The sequence below is a fragment of the Myotis brandtii genome, unplaced genomic scaffold (assembly GCF_000412655.1).
Source record: "Myotis brandtii unplaced genomic scaffold, ASM41265v1 scaffold23, whole genome shotgun sequence".
Taxonomy (NCBI): domain Eukaryota; kingdom Metazoa; phylum Chordata; class Mammalia; order Chiroptera; family Vespertilionidae; genus Myotis; species Myotis brandtii.
Window position 1 is genome coordinate 6,930,932 of NW_005358649.1, and position 22,459 is coordinate 6,953,390.

Consider the following 22,459-nt stretch of genomic DNA (forward strand, 5'->3'; position numbering starts at 1 on the left):
GATGGTGGATTGACACTGACTCAGACACAGGCAGGTTCACCAGGAAATCTGGCGGTCCCGATTTCTGACAGTTGCATTTCCTCTCCTTGAGTCCTTCCCCCCCCCCTTTTTTATTAACTCTGTTCCATGTTTAATCAAGGATCATGTAGATGGCAAAAGGAGAGACAGAGAGAGCAGAGAGAGGAGAGAGGAAGAGAGAGGAAGCAGAGAGACAAGAGACAGAAGGGTTTTTTTTTTTTTTATTGTGTTCTCCTGGATTTCCAGTGGCTTGATCCCTATAAACGTGGAGTGCTTAAAGCTCATATGTAGTATTATATTTTTAGTTGGGTGGATGGATGGAAGAGTCAGGGAGAGGCTGCGGCTGCCGCTGCCTTTTCGGGTGTTGCTTAGATTAAGGCTGAGACTTGGCTGCGATTGGGACGCGACAGTGACACGGGCATCGATCGCTTCCATTGAGAGCAATGCAAAAACACAGCCCGGGTATGTAACACTATCGGTGCCATCAACACTTGTTTTACTTTATATTTACTGGCGAAGCTGACAGAGCAGGCTCCGACTTTCTTCCTTTCCTTCCTTTTATTTCTCTTTTCTCTTTTCTAACTGAAGAATAAAAACAATTGTGCTTAGCTGTTGGAAATGATGGTTTAGATACAACAGAAAGGAGATATTCGCGATTATTTCACTACTTCTGTAACTGATTGTGTTTTAGAGTTTTTCTTCTCCACGGAGCAGCCTATTGAAGAAAATGAAGGTTTTCCTCTTTCCTTCCTCTTCTTAAAAAAAAAAATCCTTAAGGGAATATTTGATAGTTTTCAACGTTTGTGGTTTCAATCAGCAGGAAGGCACACAAAAATAAAAGATGGCTAGCCAGCTGTTTTAACCTCTCACACCTGGCTTCAGTGTGGGGATCATAAGGTTTATACAGTTATTTTAAAAACGGTTTTAATATTTATGGCAGAAGCTGGGGAGAGAGCATCATAGTGTGTTTATTCAGTGGCTGGTGGCTTTTGGATTTAAAAAAGTAAGCTGATATTGAAGTGTTTTCATTTTATGGCAATGAAGAGATAGTCAATGAAATATGGGGCAAATACCATAAATCTGAAAAGTGAAATGTACCTAAGGAACAAAGAAAGGTCAGGTGAACCAGCTGTGGAAGTCAAAGCCACAGCCCCAACTGTGGGGTCAGACAGGGAGAGTGGACTCTGGTTCTAGGAAGTGAAAGTTGCCACTTAAAGTTAAAACTGAAGGAAACCTGTTCAGCTCTGTTGTCATCTTTTGGCATTTTTAGCAGATGAGCTCAAGTCTGTTGGTTAATTTGGAGCTAGTAGGATTATTTGAAAAGATGCTGCACCAGCAAGGAAAACATACAGCAGGCTGAGAAAATCGCTGTTTAATATTGCAGAATTTACTACTTCCATTCTGACCATGGACCTAAATTTACACAATGAAATTTGATTATCTTTAATAACAATATTAGATCCTGCCCTGGATGGATGAGAATTGAGGTGCTTTTGTTGATTGCAAGGGTTTAATGTTGCATTTCAGAATCTGATGTGGTTTGGCCTCCCTTCCATTAACTGGAAAACCCCTGAGGTTTTACAATTATTTCTTAAAGATAATACATTTAAGATTGCATTGGTAGGCTGAAGAAAAGTCATAAAGGCAAGAAGGGAGGCCCTTAATAACTCTTGAGATTCAGACATGTTCAGCAGTTAGATTGGCTCTGACTTCACCAAGGGTCGACAATGTGTCATTTCCACGAAGCCAAATTGCCCTCTGCCTATATGATATTAATGTGCAAATCAATATTTCAGGGATTAAATTTCCCTTCTTCATTTTTTATGGTTTCTACCTCAATAAGTCTCAAGTCTATTAGAAGAGGCTGGATGATTTAAAATCTTTCACTGCAGAATGGCTTGTCCTAGTCTTGTTTCACAGACCATTTTAGGATTTTCGTTATAAAGACTAAGGACACCCTAAAGAAGTTGTGAAGCAAGTCAATGGCATAAAGCCCTGGTTCTATTAAGAGCTACGAGGTATTGGAAACATAATATATATATGTTTCTGTTACACACATACATATATGTATCCATACTGGTGCTTTAAAAATATTATGTTAATCACCTATTGATTTATTTCAAAATCAATTGAAGTGCCTTTCTTATTAGTGATTTGTTCAGCATTCTTGAGGACTGTGTTCATTTTCTTAAATACAGACATGGATTAGCTGGGTGTGAAAGCATTTGGGAGGGATTTTCACTTAGCAGTATTTTCCTAAGAAATATTTCGAGACACCATTGTTTGTCAGAGTCATACTCAAGAGTTGTCATCTGCACAGGGTGTTGTCATAGCTATCACTGCATTTGTGGCGGAGGGACTTAGCTGCTGTGTGTATGAGGAGGCCTTCCATTCCTTTTACATTGATTTCCAGCACCCAGTAGGCACAGTGCTTCTTGTAACCCTCTTGGTGACACAATTTGACTTAGCTGCTGTGTGTATAGGAGGCCTTCCATTCCCTTTACATTGATTTCCAGCACTCAGTGGGCACAGTGCTTCTTGTAACCCTCTTGGTGACACAATTGTGAAAGAAAAGATGTAATTTGGTTGGAAATAATACCAAAGCGGAGATTTAGGAGGTCAAAATAAAAGATTGTGACTTTATCGCATGATCTTGGGAAGGCCTACTGTCTATCATTTGGTGGTGTTTTATAGTCTAAAACCATCTGGACCAAGTTCCGCACAGCTGCACGAATTTCATATGTGATAGAACATTTTTTCCATTCAGTGTGAAATGTTCCTTCCTCAAAAACGTACACCAGACTCGCTTAATTTAGTCTGTTAAAAGAAATGCACATGAAAAAGGACAAAAGGCTCTTTAATCTCTGCAAGCTGTTTGTTTTTCTTCAAGATTCCTGTCTGTTTGGGTTTGAAAAGTCATGTTTATTGAGGAGATGATTCTGAGGTGTGACATTAAAATAATATATGATTTTTGGACTGGTGGCCATGCTCCTGCTTAATTTGCAGAACTACTTTTTATGCCTGTCAAAACACAGAGCTAATCTATCCTTATTTACAATTAATCTCAATAAAATTAATCTTAACTGTGCTTTATTCAGTGGCTTAAAATATCTAATTATATTCAATTAACTGCTGTCATAGTAATTAACATTGCTTAATTGCCTCTGCATATATTTATGTAAAGCTCATTAGGTGCTGCTGGCTCCTTCTTCCTTTTCTACTTGCTATTTTTGCTGTTGTCAAACCATTTTCGTCTCCCAAGGTTCGACACTGTCAGTGAGAGCAAATCCTTTCTTAACATTTTCTTGAAATGAATGTCATTGCTTGCCTATGAGAAGATACTCCTTATGAGTCTTTAAAGACTAATGCATCTCCTCTCCCCCCTTCCCCCTTTCCCCCTGGTCCCTAGCACACTCACCAAATATTTTCTGTCATTGTTGCTGGAAATATGAGAAGCCAGGTTAAGCTTTGTGCTTATAAATGAGGAGCCTTTCTGTGTCTGCCTAGGGGCTGTACCCACAGGCAGAGTTTTTTTTCCTCTAAGACTATTCTAAGGGTTAAAGACTTGGCCAAGGTTCAAACTGAAAAGCACCCAGGGAAAGTGCCTGTGAATATGTACAAGTTTCATGTAATTAGTGCTTAATTATATTAACATATGCAAATTGTCAACTTAGGAGCTTGTTGAGCTGGCAAAGATCAGCTAGGCACAATTGCTGTATTGTTCTAAAACCATAATGGATTGCAAGTTGGATTGTGGAAACACATAACTAGCTATCTAATTTAACTCATACCATGGTGAAATTTCATTAGTCTCCATGGAGACTGGTTTAATTGTGCTGACTAATGTTCTGGGCTGCAGAATATCCTAAAAAAGAAAGCGTTGTTTGCCTAATCCACCTTACAATGACACTTGTTTGTACATGTTTCCCCTGTGTGAGAATTTGCATATGCAAATAAATAGTTGCTCTGCCCCATTTGTCATGGCTGTTCATTATCCATGAAGAGGACATTGTTACTAGGCTGCTCCTGACTCTCCCAAGATGGGATAGTGTCAACCAGTCCAGCGACATTCTTTCATAATTTGTTTCTGATTAATAGACCAGAGTGAGTCTCACTCTCTGGGCAGCTGCGGAGGGAAGGTCAGTTCTGTCCCAGGAAAGAGTTTCTGCAGTAACTGAAGGACTTTGTCTTCTTCTGATTAGTCTCCTTTCCCCACCCATCCGTGGTTAACATCATCATGTTTAAAATAATGTATTCTTGTTCTCAGAATGCCTCTACTAATATTCTCTCATTTCCTAAAGCAAAAAAAGATAGAATGAGAAAGGAGATTCTGTTATTGGAATATTAATCCTGTTTTTGACAGAAAGGTAAACTGATATAATTGCTTTTCAGCTGAAGGAATGGGGGTTTATACAAGTGTGAAAGCATCGGAAAAGGATTAGCATTTTTTTGCATAATGAAAAGCTCCATTGAATGGGGTCCTGAATGGCTGACTGAATGACTAAGATGAAAGGAAGATGAAAATGCAGTCTCCTCTTTCTTTATGCCTATGCTCTGCTCTCTCTAAAGTTATGTTTGTCCAAGACTTGAGAAAACAAGCAGGGGCTCAGATTTCAGCAACTTTCTAAGATGCCCCGAGTTCCCATCATCACGGGGAAGTAATATGTATGACAATGGTGTAGCCAGAGGATGATAAACAGAGGTTTGTGTGTGGAAGAGTTTTCAGAAACATGCTAGGCTGGTCAAATATTGGCTATTGGGTGCCAGGAATTCCCAGCGCTTTGCTGGCAAAAACAGTTCTTTTAGAAATGGCCAATAGTACAGCGTGGATATTTAATTTAGTTAATGATGGAATTCCTAGTGTGTTTCACCCTCCACTGGCTGTCCACCGCTGTCTGAGTTGGTGGCACACTTCCCTTGAGAAAGAGTTGTGTATTGTGACTTTGGCAATGTTGAGTGTTGTAGGTGGCCCATCAGCTTCTGTGGTTGGGAGGGATACACCAGAGGATCTCATGCTGCCTTGTGGATGTCTTTCATTTAGAGAGAAGTCTTCTAAAAAGTGGGCAAGTGCTGTGTGTTCAGTCTTGGAAACGTTTGCAGAAGGGTTTTCTCTTGTCGCTACAGAAGGCTGTAGCTGGTTAGCTGGTTGTCAATTGACAACATGATCAGGGCACTAAATGGTCGTCTTTAGTCATAATTAGGGTGGTTAAAATACCGTAAGTGTTCAAACACTTTAGAAGGTGGGAATTGGTTCTTTTGTACCTATGTAAATGAAATGCAGCATGGGTAATTATTTATATGTATACATTGTAAACAAACTCTTCCTGGTTTGGGGAAGTAAATGAGCCATTGAAGGCTGGCCTAGAGCCCGAGTGAAAGATCCTACCAGATATTAACCTAACTTGCTTTGCTGCTAGGTTGTAGAACTTACAACCTCATCACTTTAGTGGCTCCGTGGCTGCGGTGCTATTAAGATGGTTTACGTAGAAACTTGGGAAATCAGGAGTGTTTTCACGTAAATTAAAGTATAAAGGTTGCCTCTTGAGTACAGAATACTGTAAAGGAAAAGTGTTTGATCTTTGTTATATAAAGTCCCCCAAATTCTTTACTAGAGTCCTTTTAAAAATTTGTCAAGAAATTCTGGATTGTTTCAGAAACTTTTATGGTTAACTTTATGATATGCTTGCAAAAAGTCTTAAAAGAACAAAAAAATCCACATGGAGGCTATTTTTTTTTTACATGCAGAAGGGCTTATTAAGGTATTTCCATAAGAAAAATGTGTTAATTTAAAAAATAAATTCATTTATATTTTAAGACATTGTTAACCAAGCACCATGTGTTGTGCCTGGCAGCGTTCCAGCCCCCATGGAAGTGGATCACACATGGGTTAATAGTAGCTATGTGATGTCTGCATTCCTAGGAAATGGGCAAAAGCCCAGGGTACTCTGATATCAAGATTTTAGAAATCAGACAGAAAGCAGAATATATGTTTATATGTGAACAGATGGACACATGTGAGAACTAAGTGCACAATTGCTCTTGGCACTTGTTTTGGTTAACCCTGATGATATAACCAAGATCTTCATACTCTCGCAGTCTTTGATGGCTAAGGACAAAATGGTCTTTTAATGAGGGCTCAATGGCATTATTTTGTTGCACAGGATTGTGCCCCTGTGATCTTGCTGGATTTGATGTTCTGTTAATTCCTTCGTGTCAGAAGTTCACAAGTTGCCTTGGAAGTTTGATAGGGTTTCACGTTTGACACACAACCCTCTATCCATAGGGGCAGCTGCTCTCTCTGCCCCTTCTCTTTTAAAGGTTTGTGAATGAAATCAAATTTTGCCATTTTGAGGCACTTTCGAATATATGCACACAACTTCAAAATGGCTTTGACACTAACATCGTATTTGCCAAGCAGCTTATCTCAGATATAGTTAGCCGCTCTAACGTTCTAGAGATTGAAAAAAAAATAAACAAAATTTAAGATTTGGGGCAGCTTGACTTTGTTAATATGTCATAATGGCCTGATGGCCCCAGCGGAGTCCTGAGGAGGCGTTTCAGTCATCCAGGTCAGGGGTTCGCACACTAGCCTCATACATTCAGATGATTGATCATTTCTGATGTTTGCTTGTCCTGGGGATAGGACAGTGGGCAGTTGATAATTTCTGAATGGTACCCATTATAGCACATACCTCTAAAGACAAAGTTTATAGGTTCAATTGTGTCCTAGCAAGTATTTACTCGGATCTAAATCTTTCTAATCAGGGAAAATTGACTTTGGGGTTAAAATATGCATTTTATAACTGTCCATAAAATTCTCCTCCTTCACTGTAAAGAAGAAAGGAAATCCTTAGCTTTAAGAGTGTCAAAATACAAAAACCCATCAGCTGGTGAGTGCCACCTGGTTGCATGGCTAACAACAAAATAGAACAAAACTTTGTAAGCGGGAGCCTATGGAAAATCTTCAAATTTGCCTGCTGAGAAGGGTAAAATTGGAGAGCTCATTCATCTCCCAAACTACCTTCACTAAACCTGAAAGTCTATTAATGTGGATTCTCTAAAATACGATTTTTAGTTCCTTTCCCCCATATATTCAGGAATAATGCAATTAGTACATAAAATTTTCTGAGCCCACTAATTAATTGAGAATAAGTCATCTCTTTTGGCTTAGTAGATGCAAAATAGGAGTGTACACACACACACACGCGCACACACACACACACACACACACAGTCTTCTACCCTCTTTCTAAGTTAGAGTCTCTCTTTCCTCTTTAGATGTATTTATAGGGGAGACCTGCGAGATTTTTCTCTCTGTAGACTAAATTCCTTTTATTTCCTAAAGACTGGACAACATGATCACAACAGAAGAGTAGGTAGGGTTATAAGGCAACTGGAAACTCACAAAATAATAAAGCTGGAAACTGCCTTAGAACTTCAGTTCAACCAGCTCATTTTAAAACATGGCTATAGAACTCAGGAGAAGTCATTGATGAGTCACCCAGGGCAATGTCAGCACAAGAACCCAGATATTCCAACTCTGGGACTGATGGTCATGCAACTCTATTGGCTGCTTGGAAAGGGGTTTGTTATGTGACTGAATGTGAAGGTGGTGGAGATAGTGAAGAGAGGAAAAGGAAAATGTCAATGGTGACCCAATACCATCTCCTCTGAGTGAGTGAGTTCTATGTTGCTATAAGGAGACAAGTAGAATCTGGGTGGCTTCTTATCTCTGGGACTGTAAACATATTTTTGCTTCAGGAGCAGGTTAGACTCAGTGCTTTGAATGGTCAAGAAGAGTCTGTGATTCATAAAAGCACTGATGATCTCAGCGACTTAAAATGCATTCTTCATAATCATGACCACGGTGTTAAGAAGAACAGGTTTCTATTCTGTGTAAGGACAGTAAACGAAGACAGTACTGTCATGTTTTAGAGGCAGCATAGTGTATAGAAAGGATGACAGTTAAAACCAGACATTCTTTGATGCTGTTTACTTTGGGTTCTTTTATAAATTAATTTATTTAACTTGAGTTTTAGAGGTTTGAAAATCGACTCAATTTTTTTACATCTCAATGACCAATAACAACGGTATCCAATCTATGAGACACCTGAGTTAACTTCTTGTTAGTGATGACTTCTTCAAGTTATTTAATCTTTCTGAGTCTCCGTTTCCTCTCTCCCTCAAAGTTCTTGTACGGATTGCAGAGGACTAAAGTGTTGTGAACATTAAAGCAAGTGGATGTGACAGGGCTGGAGACCCTACTGTTTCCTTTCTCTTTATTTTCAATAGCTGGTTTTCATGTAATGTTCAACTAAAGAGTGTTTCATCAAGCAAATCTTCAGGAATCTTTTTAGTAGAGACGCCCCTGTCCCCCACAAGGGAAGGAGCTAGGAATTAGACAATGGGTATGCCTAAGAGTGGGAGAAGCTATAGGATCCTTCTTCTCATAACTTCTCCTTGATAGATACCTCGATGGCATCTCGGTGGACAGTCCTCTACTTCATTATCTGCCACTCCATCATCACACGTAGCTTTGGTTCCGAGGGGCTTCGAGATGTTCGATATATTTCTTGGTCTTTTATCTAAGAAGCAAATTAGAACAGAAACAGTTTTTAAATAATTCAGATCTTAGTCTATCCACATGAACTCAAGATTCCAGGCTGTTCATTATCTATAATAATGAAAGCATAATATGCTAATTAGACCAGACATCGTTCTGGACATTCTTCCAGACGACCTTCCTGATGAAGCCAGGGCTGTAAGGGAAGCCTGGGTCCTGGGTGCCTGCCAGAGGGAAGCCGGTGCCAGCAGCCGGGGGAACTCTTGCATGACTTTTGTGCATCGGGCCATCTCTTTTGGCTTAGTAGATGCAAAATAGGAGTGTACACACACACACACACACACACACACACACACACACACACACACAGTCTTCTACCCTCTTTCTAAGTTAGAGTCTCTCTTTCCTCTTTAGATGTATTTATAGGGGAGACCTGCGAGATTTTTCTCTCTGTAGACTAAATTCCTTTTATTTCCTAAAGACTGGACAACATGATCACAACAGAAGAGTAGGTAGGGTTATAAGGCAACTGGAAACTCACAAAATAATAAAGCTGGAAACTGCCTTAGAACTTCAGTTCAACCAGCTCATTTTAAAACATGGCTATAGAACTCAGGAGAAGTCATTGATGAGTCACCCAGGGCAATGTCAGCACAAGAACCCAGATATTCCAACTCTGGGACTGATGGTCATGCAACTCTATTGGCTGCTTGGAAAGGGGTTTGTTATGTGACTGAATGTGAAGGTGGTGGAGATAGTGAAGAGAGGAAAAGGAAAATGTCAATGGTGACCCAATACCATCTCCTCTGAGTGAGTGAGTTCTATGTTGCTATAAGGAGACAAGTAGAATCTGGGTGGCTTCTTATCTCTGGGACTGTAAACATATTTTTGCTTCAGGAGCAGGTTAGACTCAGTGCTTTGAATGGTCAAGAAGAGTCTGTGATTCATAAAAGCACTGATGATCTCAGCGACTTAAAATGCATTCTTCATAATCATGACCACGGTGTTAAGAAGAACAGGTTTCTATTCTGTGTAAGGACAGTAAACGAAGACAGTACTGTCATGTTTTAGAGGCAGCATAGTGTATAGAAAGGATGACAGTTAAAACCAGACATTCTTTGATGCTGTTTACTTTGGGTTCTTTTATAAATTAATTTATTTAACTTGAGTTTTAGAGGTTTGAAAATCGACTCAATTTTTTTACATCTCAATGACCAATAACAACGGTATCCAATCTATGAGACACCTGAGTTAACTTCTTGTTAGTGATGACTTCTTCAAGTTATTTAATCTTTCTGAGTCTCCGTTTCCTCTCTCCCTCAAAGTTCTTGTACGGATTGCAGAGGACTAAAGTGTTGTGAACATTAAAGCAAGTGGATGTGACAGGGCTGGAGACCCTACTGTTTCCTTTCTCTTTATTTTCAATAGCTGGTTTTCATGTAATGTTCAACTAAAGAGTGTTTCATCAAGCAAATCTTCAGGAATCTTTTTAGTAGAGACGCCCCTGTCCCCCACAAGGGAAGGAGCTAGGAATTAGACAATGGGTATGCCTAAGAGTGGGAGAAGCTATAGGATCCTTCTTCTCATAACTTCTCCTTGATAGATACCTCGATGGCATCTCGGTGGACAGTCCTCTACTTCATTATCTGCCACTCCATCATCACACGTAGCTTTGGTTCCGAGGGGCTTCGAGATGTTCGATATATTTCTTGGTCTTTTATCTAAGAAGCAAATTAGAACAGAAACAGTTTTTAAATAATTCAGATCTTAGTCTATCCACATGAACTCAAGATTCCAGGCTGTTCATTATCTATAATAATGAAAGCATATTATGCTAATTAGACCAGACATCGTTCTGGACATTCTTCCAGACGACCTTCCTGATGAAGCCAGGGCTGTAAGGGAAGCCTGGGTCCTGGGTGCCTGCCAGAGGGAAGCCGGTGCCAGCAGCCGGGGGAACTCTTGCATGACTTTTGTGCATCGGGCCCCTAGTATACAATAATAGAAGAGACCACAAACCTTATTCCAGTCTTGAAGTTGACCCAGCCTGCTTGAAAGCCTTTGAAGTAGAGGATTTCACTAAATTGATTTAGATGCCGCAGGAACACCTTTCTATATACTTGGTATTATGATATTTTGATGTGCCATGAAAGGAGTATCGGTACTATAACATGGTATCCTGTACAGCAAAAGCTACACCAACCTAGAGAACAGACCCAGTTATTAATCATCCAGCAATCTTATAAAACTCTTCAATATTCTTGGGGGATTTTGTAGCCAATTTATAAGTCTCATCCTGGCTTATCTCTTAGAGGAGATCATAGCCCTTTATCTTTTTATAGCAATGCGTTATTCAGTGGAAGAATACCCAGGTTCAAAGATGATAAGATTCATTATAAAATTGATAAATTTATAAATTCATTTTTGACCATCTAAACTAAAATCAATTTCTATTACAGTCTTTAAAAATTCATAATAAATTCCAATTATAATACACATTTAAATTATTATTTATATTTTTATGGGAAATATAAGTGTATTTGGGTTGTAATTTCCCAGCTTTGAGTTTGATTTTTGCTTTATATTTCTATATACTTGGCCCACAATCTTTGTTACAGTTTTTCTTAAAAATTAAAGTGTGTGTACTGCCTATGTTCTGGTCATTTATAAGTAGCCCTGGACTTGACAATTCATTGGAAGCACATTTATTTAAGGCAAAGTGTTTAATGAACACTGATAGGGTAAGGCTATATTTCATTGGAAGAAACCAATTAGCATCCTAGCATTTTTCATGATGCTCTTTTAACTGTTTCCTCGAAAAATTTCAGCCTCCATGAGGGCAGCACTCACATCTGTTAATCACTGTATTCACAGTGAGGGACATTATTGGCAAATCCTTGGTAAATATTCTCAATAAATATCTATCGAATGGATGAAAAAAAAAGAATGATAATTAAAAATATAAATAGGAAACTTCAGTTTACTATCCTACTGGAATCTGCCTCTCTTCTTGAAATCTAAGTACTGATAAGAAATATACAACCTTAAAAACATCTGGGTCTGTCTTGGAAAATTCCATAGGGAAAACTATCTTCCAACACAATCTAAATAGGTTTTTATAGTAGAACCATAGAGTGTTGCAGTCAGAAGGGATATAGAACCATTCCCTTGTTTAACCCATAAGGAAATTAAAGCTCAGAAAAATACCTGGGAAATATCACGCAGCTACAGAGCACAGCTGATGAGATCCTCTGTGTGTGTGTGTGTGTGTGTGTGTGTGTGTGTGTGTGCGTGTATCCCCTGCAGCAGATCATTTAACATTTTTTTTCACTGTCGTTGGCTTAGCTCTTCCCATTTCCAAAGAGTCTATAATGTTAATTAGAGTATAACTTCTGTTAAGCAGCAGATGTTTTTATTGTGGATTTTTTTCCCCAGCAAAGGAAGATTTTCAGTTGGTACAGTGATGGCCTTAGGGCAGGCTGCTGCTCCTAGGATTGTAAAGCTAAAGCTAAGCTGCTGGAGATAGGACAAGAGTTGCCCAAAAGGTGAAAACTTGCAGAAGTGGGTGGGTCATTTAGTTCTCAGAATGAAGCGGGGTGCAGATTAGGAATCATTGCGGTTGGCGAGAAGTTGCTGGTCACAGAAGCCTGTTTAAGTGCTCACTGTCAACAAGGAAACCGTGGGCCGCACTTAAAGTGGCTCACCTCTGATTTATTCATAAACCTCACACGAGCACTTGGCTTGGTTCTTGCTCTAGGAAGGGGGATGGATGCCGATAAGGACAGGAAAAAAGAGCTCCTTGCATGGCCCAAGAGTGAATAGCACTTTCCTCAAAGCCTGACCTCTTTTTCCGAGGTCTGTTGTGTGACAGTTGACTGGGATTGGCTGTGTCCTCACATGAATTGAGAGAAGAGGTTACAACAAGTATCTACCCTGTCAAGTCCATAGTATACATAGCAAGGTCTAGGGAACAGGAACTTGGGTTCTGACTTAATGTAAAGGTGGTGTTTATGCTAAATGTTTATGCTTCGCCCTCCCTTCTCTTTGAAGTTTGAAGAGTTTCACATTTAATACTAGTTGGAAAAACATCGCTTCTCTCTAATTGAAGAATGCGAGGATCTTGGAGTAAGATGGGTGTTGACAATCCATCCCTCCACTAAAATGAATGAGAGGGATTTAATAACATAGGAAATTAGGGGTTTGAGGAGAAACTGTGTACCATGCTGGGGTAGAAACAAAGCAATGGGCTTAGCTGTGTTTATCGAGAGGGTTTATTTGTGTTAGTCCACAAATTCTGCTCTGCTCTGGCCCTCTCGTGGTGAGGGGACGGGACCTTTAAGAGAGTCAGCTGGCTGGTTCGCAGTGTGGCAGAGGTTGAGCGGAGTGACTTAAGTCCCCAGAGCAACATTCAGGGCCTGTGAGTCTTCCCCCCCCCCCCAATCCATTCTAGCTTCCCTTTCCTCCTTTTGATGAAGTTGGTCTCTTACGACTTAAAGTGCATATATTTACACAAAAAATTTCCTCCAATTTTCACAACACATTAACCCAGAAGAGCCATATTAGCAGAGGATGGTGAGAGTTGATGATATATCTCCAGATAAAGCCGTCCCCCTGTGCAGGCGCGTCACAGTCATCAGCTCATTTGTCATGGCTGAAGTGAGGATGTCAGGACCAATGAGGGTATGAGTGCTGAAGGGGGCGAAAGGGCTTTTGGAGGGAGACATTTTTGTGCTGGGAGTCGGCCATGGCTTAGATTTAGCTCCAGGGAAATGTTGGGATTAGCCACCGCTCTGTACAAATCCTTAGCATAACAGAATTAGTTGGGAAAATGGAGAGGTGGAGGTCAGGAGGATGGGCGCATATCTGGAGACCTGCTAGAGGCTGCAGGCCAAACACTGCGAAAGAAGAGGGTGATTGAATTGAAATTATTGTAAGGGACGTGTTTCAGGCAGGTCCGTGGATTTCCAGGTTGAAGTTATGGATCTGCGTGTCATCAAGGAAAGACCTAAATCATATGTAGATATGGCTTCTGTTTTCAACTTGGAGCTGTATTCAAAGAATTTCCATCCCAACATCCAAAAACTTTTCAGGGAGCTAATATTTGAGAACCCAAACATAAATTCAGGCACAAAAAGTACTTTTGACAGTACCTTGGAGTGAAAGTTAATACTTAATTTAAATTACAATAATTATGGTGCAATACTTGTTGCATTGTTGAATTGGCACAAAACCAAGAAGCTCAACTTTGTTTAAGCAGACTTCATTCTGAAACTGTAATTGAAAAGCAACTTATTTTCTTTAGCTACAGAAGTCCTTATCTTTGAGAGACCAATACTAGCAGATTTATTTCATTTTGGATCTAGTGAATCGTTCTCTCTCTCGGATAATGTACCCATGCAACCTTCTCTTATTTAACTCTATTGATTTACAGTGTTAAAGTGAAATAATCTGATACCTGTTTCCTGCCCTTTGAGTATTTGTCGTCAAAGAGGCTGATTAGTTTTTACCCCCCCCCCCACCGCCAGTCTTTAGCTGTTTTAAATGTATAATTATCATCGCATGTCATTTGATAGCTGCACTAATTGCTGGCAACTATTGTCTGTTTGCACTTAATGCTGAAACCTGATCAACAGCCTGCTTTGGTTGATGTTGGTGGTAAACTTTAATTAACTCTTATTGCATTGAAGAAGAGTTCAGGCTTGGTGCTAACTAATCATTTACCTTCATTATGTCCTGACAGCTCCACTTGTTCTTGGTCCTAATAGATACACCAGTCAGTAAATAAACCTGCAGACCGCATGCCTGGTGGTTGCTCCACACTGATATTTTGCTACTTAAAGTATAAGATAATTGGGCCCAGATAATTATTTAGTTAGTTTAGTATCTCTAGTCCGGCAGACACCAATCTTAATTGCCTCTTTCATGCCGGACAATTTTATTTTAATAGAAACTGTAGATTTGAGATAACATTATTCCTTCAACATGGTTCCTATGAACATGCGTCTTTTGAATCAATACAATTAAGCTTGTCTCCTGTTGGAATTCTTGTCATTATTTTTCCTGAAATACTTTTCCTGTAATGATATTGAAGTTAAAGTAATCAGGTTACCAGCAGATCATGTAAAATTCAACTCAAAATTGCTGGCTGCTTGATTTTAATTTGTCTGACATCAAGTTTGTTTGAAAAGGGATAATATGTGGGTAAACCAAGGAGCTTATAATTATGGTTGACGTTTGTTTGTTTATAATGAAATCTAATTAAAGTTCATACATTTAAAACACAAAAGTTAATTACTGAATTGCTCACTTCACTTATGGACAGCAGTCAAATTAACTTTTAGGTCCAAAACACACACACACACACACACACCAAACAAAAGTCTCTCCATAATAGAAATAAAATAACCAACTAATCTTAGTGATCAAACATACATTTTCCAATATTTCATCCAGAAGAAAACTTGGCATTCCCCAGTGTTCTCTATTATGTTAGTCCTAGTGTGGTTTTTAATATAAAATAATGTAAAATATTTCACTGAATATAAAAAGGCTTCTATTTGGTAGCCTCTACAAGTATTGTATAGTAAAAGGCTCTTTGTAGGGATTTAAAAATTATGCATATAACTTTCTTCATTAAAACTATTTTGAAAGCATTGCTCAAGGAACAGGAATGTTTGCTGGAATACCTGACCTGTGATTAGTTTTATGAAAATAATTATGGTAGGTTTAGCCTGCAAGGAATGACATTTTTAAAAAATAATAAGAATGTACCTACACTACTTCACTTATTGTTATATGGGGTATGAGATCATATTGGAGGGAATCATGAAATGCAAATAATTATACCATTGTTTTCTCTTTTAAATATTCAGTTGTCAGTAGATCAATAATGAATTTTGTTTATGAATGGGCAAAGAAGGAAAAAATACAAGTATATGTCAGAGTATATTGTCTTCACATTGTATATGAGATAAATACATGTGTGGAATGGTTTTCACTAGTCTGGTAAAACTCTTTTGAAGCTCAGTATTCCTTAGTTATGTATACCTTAATAAAACCAATTAAGATGAATTTTTTAAATGTCCCTACGTGACAACTTAAAAGCATTATCAACTAAACACTCTTAGATGGTGTGTGTTCCAGACAGATTAGTCCACTGCATTTTAAAGACTAGAAATATAAACATATGCAAAAACATGGCACCTTTGATTTATAAATTTCTAGAAATGATTGATGCAGTCCATGTTTTTCCAAGGAGAACTAAAGGGTTCCGTGTTTAAGCTTCATACTTAGAAATGTTATTTACTTGAACTTTCAAATCTAGTAGGGATTGCAGGAGAGAGGTCTGAGAAGGAAAACTGATTCTGTCCATTGTGGAGATGCTTTGTAAAATGGAGTGTAATCTTCACAACCTTTTAGTATTTCCAGGGTTTAGGTATATGTATTTGAATATAACACCTGATTAATTTGTAGATCAGTATTTATTTAGGGAAGGAAAATTAAAGGATCATACAGTCCTTTAACTCTCATCCTACTTTGCATAGATGAGACCAGGGAAGGTGGTTGACACTGAGGTAGGGCTGGGTATCTGACATTCAAAGGTACCTTTTCCTTCTATAAAGAAAGCAAAGCAAAGCCAAGCAAATAGCTGGTATATTCTCACAGTATTGGCAAACACCAGCTTTCTAGTAATGCTTTAGCTGATTAGGACATACTTACCCTTTAATGAAGCAATCACCACAAAGCCCCAATGTCAGCTGGAATACTTGCAAAACAGTATCAAAGAAAGAATCCGAGGCACTGCACATAATTACAGCTCATGTCCTTGTCTCACACCAACACAAACTATTCATTTTCAATTAGAATGAATAAGAAAATTAGAAATCAACTCGATTGGTTAAAAGGACCAAAGTTTGTTTACAGAGAATAAAGTATTGGGTCCATCTTGCTCAGTGATTCTGAGCTTTTTCCTGAAGCAAACGAATAACATGAGTCATGTAATAGTGGACTATGGTTAAGGAGAGTTTATTGATTTATCTTGAAGGAAAGTAGCTGGAGTTTGATTAAAGTTGTGAAGAAAAACTGAGTAAAATTCCTATTTCCCACAGCTAATCAAATGAAGAACTGTTGGACTTATTAGCAAAGTGGACCTTGCCTCTTTAGTTCTCTAATGCGTATGTTTAAGGGTGTGTCATTGTCATATCATGTCCATGGAGGTTTAGAGATAAGTGAGAAAAGGAGGGACATTGAGAGTGGGAAGAGAAAAATGAGAGAGAGGACCACTCATGTCCATCACAAAGGCCCTGTTGATGGGGATGGAAGTCAATGCCTAATTTAGATCTTAATGAGAAAAATGAGGGGAAAATGACTGAGCTGACTTGCACACTCATGTTTGTCTTGGGAAACTTTCCCTCTTTCAACATTTGCTTGTTTTAAAAGGTTTACATAGTCGGTGACATCCTTCTCCTCAAACTGAATTACCTTCTCTCCTTTGTGGTAACATGGGCGGAAAGTTTTTGCTGTGTCAAGAGAGGTCGTCACACATTCTTCTGCAGTTCTCTGCATTAATTCCTTCTTGCAGAAGCATTTTCCCTCGTGCTGGGAAGGTAGAGGGTGTAACACAAGAGCCCTGGAGCATCAGCAGGAAGCTCTAAGCTAGTTAATGCAGTATAATTGTCTGGACATAGACTGGTCTTTGTTTGTGTGGTTCACTCCGAATCAGCTGTAATTAACTCCAGAGTGTTTCCAGATTGCCAGCAAAGAAAAATTACAGCTTTTCTGTTTTAAATTGTAAAGCTCACAAACATTAACTATGCACAGTGCATGTACTTTGATATATTTCTATCCTGAAAAGGGGGCGGGGGGAGCTTATGTGACTCCCCTAACCCCCTCTAAAAATGTGCTTTTGTGAAGTTATTTGACTTAGTGACGATTGGAACATAATGGATCCTTGATCCTTGGGCTTGAAATCTTTTTCTTCATATTTTCAATCCTTGGACATCCTTGGAGTTGTTTTTCTTCGTGCGAAGGTTTCTAATGCTGCAGTGGGAAAGAAGTTACACACTCGTGGATGAAATACTGGACGTATACTAAACTGAGCAAATTGCAGAGAAAGCTGGCTACAGGAAACCACCAGCCCCAACTTTAAAGACCGAGATCAAAGCTGGATCCTGACGTAACTTTACCTGTGTTTTGATATATCAAAAGGGAGGCTGTGAGAACGGGCCTTCCTCCCGTGGTCAGCACGCCACACCCTTTTAAAAGCTCCTGTACAGTAGTTTATAATTATGAATTCCAACATGGGCAGAAATGAGGTAGCGGTGTGAGCTAATACCGCCTAGTACATAAAAGATCTGTCAGCAACTGATGCAAAAAAAAAAAGTCCAGCCCCAAATCTTTTTTTTTCTTCCCTCTGAATTTAACAATAAGGAATTTAAGCCTCACTGTGGCTTTAGCGACCAAAGAAAAGAAGCTCTTGGTGTCTGCATAATACCACTTTGATGGATTTTTTTCATCAGTTCTCTGTACATGGCAACAAATAAACAAGTATAATTATACTTGTGAAGGCTATTCAGTGCTTTGTCAGGATTAGATATATGTGCTGTTTTCACACTGCACCTCCCTTTTGTCTTTGCCTAACTCACTATGACATATTGATAGAGGATTTGGACTGGGGAAAAGGCCACAGCAGAGACAGTGATGACCTTTTGGAAACTTGATATCATTCAAGGATTTTTATTTATTTTTATTTTTCTTTTTTTTTTTTTTAGAACTTGTTACCAAATTCTCTTCTACGTGGACAGCTTTTAACCCATTTCAAAGGGAGTCCATGAAGACTCCGGGTGTTAGGAGAGGGCTCACGAGCAGATGAGAATAAAAACAATAGGCGGAGGGGCCCTTGTCTCTTTTCCCAGCACTTTGCAGAGTAGCTAACTAGCATTCCTTTCCCATTATTCAGGCCTCCTCACCAGATCACGTTCTTTTTCATCATTTCACAAACACTGTCTCCCTGGACCGGAGAGGAGGGCTGGGACAATCTCAGTTAAAAAGCAGAGGTAACACTGGCCTCTCCGATTTGGGGTCCCAATGGGAACGCTGCTTCCTGAGTGCAGGGGAATTCTCCTATTGTTCTGCAAGCACCCCTTTCATTAGCCAGCTCCTGGTAGGTGGGTTCGGTCATTTGGCAGAGCAGAGTTGAGGCCGCAGGACGAAAGCAAGACCGAACGAGCTGTAGAAGTTAAGTTCTTTTCTGCATATTGTCCATTAGTTCCAAAAAGGGGATTTACGTGATCAAAGTCACCGATCTTGTGAATTACTGAGAATACCCCCAAAATGTGTACACATATTCTAAGCAGACCAGCAGGTACGTATTGTTCTGAATTTAGCATTGAAATTGTATTAAGTTTTTTGGGGGGAGGAGGGATTTCTTGAAGACTTCGGTGATTTTTAAAGATAGAATGTTTGGCAATAGAGAATAGAAATTGGTGGAGACCAAATAGAGACCAGCTTAAATGGTGAAGCAACCTTTACAGTGAGTTTACTTGTTACGCAGTCATTTTGGAATGAATTCTGTGGTTTAAGTTAAATGACTGTCTTTGTGGTCTTTTTACTGGGACTTAGAAAAGTTTAGTGTAAATTTCCTATATGGGTCACACTGATAAAAGAAAGGTCTTCTCTGGCATTGATGACAGTGAAATCACTGGGCATCATATTTAATATGTACAATATTGGTACATGTAGATGTAACTAATGTTTTAACTGCACAAACTAAAGTGATTCCATCAAAATATACAGGTGAACATTGCCATGGTCATAGTCAATAGCTACGAATTTAAAAATCAGGTAATATATTACTTACCATCAATTCAGATAGGTTTGTCATTGTTGCTTTTGGAATGAAATGTAAGTTTGATTGTATAGAAGACAGGATTTGACTTAGCTTCTGATTAATGTGTACCTTATTGAGAAGAAATTGATAGGCAATTTGGTGTAAAATGATGTGGGAATTTTGTAACAAAATCAATCCTACCATTTTGCTTTGACCTGTGATGGATTCTGTAGGGTAGTTTTCATAATTTTTTTTTCACATGGCAACAATGTTGTCCCATTTTTGGAAGTTACTTCCGGTAAAATAAATAGGTTCTGATTCATATAGAGCAGTACTGAGACGCTACATTGCAGAGTCCATTCGGAATCTGGCCAAGATTATTAACTGCACGTTACAGACACCTATTCCAGGTGTCTTCATCGTGCGTGTCATAATTCCAGCAAGTGCTCTTGTGGGCTGAGAGCTGTTGTAGGGTTATAAGCAAAGTAACTAAAATAATAATGAAAGCTCAGAAACTCCTTCACAAGCTATAAAGTGTTTGGGAGCTTTTCTTACTTTTATGATTAAGGTGAATCTCCTTCCACGTAGCAGCCTAAACTGTCCTTTCATAGGAAAGAATAAACAACAACAACAACCCTGGGTCCTTTACATGCTAACCCAGGATCACTAACGGAGTGTGTCCCACCACGGTGCTCCCACTCCAGATCTTAGCCCCTTCCTGCCTTCCTCATCTCCTCCAGTCCCGCAGGGGGTTATGGTGTAGGCATGTTGGCTAAACCTTTGGTGTGTATTTACATTGTTTGTGCCGATTTGGTGAATGCAAAGGTAAACATTAACGTTTGTGGACTAATTAGAAAATTATTAGGTTTTCATGCTTATGGTTATCAGATTATTTCAGAGGGTTTTAAAAGCTGCAGGCATGCCATGAAGATAATTAACCTGCAGCTCATCGATGATTAAAATTACACACTAAGCTTTATGATGTTTGATTGGTGAGCAATTAGAATGTCATTTTAACCATGGCAGATACCAAAACGAATTTTGATTTCATTTCCAATCTCTGCAGATCTTTTGATGTATTCTACACTGATCACTTCCTCTCTGATTTAGCTGACAAGATTAAATTTGATTACAGTCAAGAGAGTATTAAGAAGTGATTCTTCATACTTAATATGCCAGTGACCTTCAATGAGGTCTTTCTTCCAGAAGAACTTTTCAAAAGGAATTTCTAAAATGCTTAGTAATATTGGTGAGCACAGAGTTTTGTTTTCTTCTTAGCCCTCTGCCACTGTGAAGTCTGCAATAAATGCAGGGGCATCCAGGGTGAGACACTGCATGTCTATCCTACCCAATATGACAGGTAATGGAATATAGCAACGTCAAGCTTTCTTATATCAAAAATTATCAGCGACCTTGAAAGTGTTGATACTTTTACATTAAGGGGCTAGTTGCCTTGAAGTTATGAGTCCCTCAGATTGTAAGATTTGAGAGAAAATTGCTTAGCTGCTTCATAAAATCGAGACGATGTCTGTGTCCTAGGCTGAAAATAAACACAAAAGTTTCAGCCCACTCAATGGTGTGTACAGTGCCATCATCCTGCAAACCCAGAGAGCTGCAGGACTCAGAAGCTTAAACTGTAATTGAGTTGCTATTACACTAGCTGAGGTTTGTGGGCACACACACAGGTGGGCACATACACACATGTGGGCACACACGCGCACACACGCATACACACTCACACACAGAAGGGCATGCATTGCTACCAATACTTACTCAATTTCCCCCTGCTACCTGACCCTGCTGCCGGAACCCGAGATGGCTTTACGGAGGGTGCATCTTGCTCTTAACAAAGGGAGTTTATGGTCTAAGATGCCTGGCTGGAAAAAAAAAAAAAAAAAAAAAAAAAAAAAAAAAAAAAAAACACTGAAAAATTAAATCTAAAAAAATGATGGAAGGATTTTCATCAGTCGTGCTTGCGTATGATTTGTTAAGCCAGGGGAGATGCTGATTGAGGCAATAGTTGAGAGATGGGCAACTCACCAGGATTGATAACATCAAAATGGTATTTGAAATGGTGTTCATTACGTATTGCAGTGGGAAAAAAAAAAAAAGGAGTGAATGCGATCGTCCCCTAGGATGATAGGCCTGGCTGCAGTAAATATTAATTTCTGTTCTGCTGCCCATTGAGGTGACTGAAGTGTGGGGAAGAATTGTGATTGGTGCTTAATCAGGGCCAGCCAGATACCTGCTGAGAGCTTTTGCACAGGGAAGATTTGTAGTAAGCTGATTTACTGGCAAAATGAAAGCCAGAGCAGAGTGTGGTCGGTGCTGCCTAGGACTGTAATATTTCTCATTTTAAGGTTCCTTTATGGTTGGTCTCCCTTCCCTACTCATCCCCCCCCTGAGAAAGTAAAAGGTAAATATTAAAAAATTACAAGTTATTTGCATTGTTCTTTTTATTCCTGCCTTCGTAGGTGAAAGCCATTTCCGTGTCTGTCACGGACAAGGGGCTTTTAAAGCCTTTACGTCGATTATAGACATTTTCAGGAAAGGGGAATGAAAAAAAGTACGGATCACTGATATGAATTTCAGATTTATGATGAATGCCCATGGCGACTTCAGAAACACCTAGGGTGTGGAGGCCCGGCTGTGATAGCTCTCCGCATGATTTTGCTCCATTTACACAAAGTCTGTGTGTGATAGATAGGTGCGCTGGTTTTAGCGACCCCCCCCCCCCCCCCCTTTGCAGATAGTCAAGTTTACAGCTGCCGTAAATTAGTGATGGGCTATTAGTGAGCGGTGTCATTATTTAATAAAAATGCCTTCTCTCACCTTATTTTTTATCCAGGTCCCTGACAGGCTGGATGAAATGAGATCCCCATGTAGCGATTGCCATGGAAACCTGTGACTCCCCTCCTATCTCAAGGCAGGAAAATGGGCAGAGCACGTCAAAGCTGTGCGCAGCGACACAACTGGATAATGAGGTGCCAGAGACAGGGGCAGGCATGGAGCCTGACAGGGAAAGCAGCTCCGCCGATGGCAACCTGAGCG

The 22,459-nt window shown here is 39.4% G+C and overlaps 1 protein-coding gene across 1 annotated transcript in view; it reads left to right on the plus strand.

Annotated features, from left to right (window-relative positions):
• ZFHX4 (zinc finger homeobox 4) overlaps positions 1–22,459 on the plus strand; it is a 184,352-nt gene that overhangs the window by 2,150 nt on the left and 159,743 nt on the right. The window contains 1 exon segment of the mRNA XM_005866409.2: positions 22,257–22,456. Coding sequence (XP_005866471.2) covers positions 22,303–22,456 — 154 coding nt within the window. The 5' untranslated portion in view covers positions 22,257–22,302.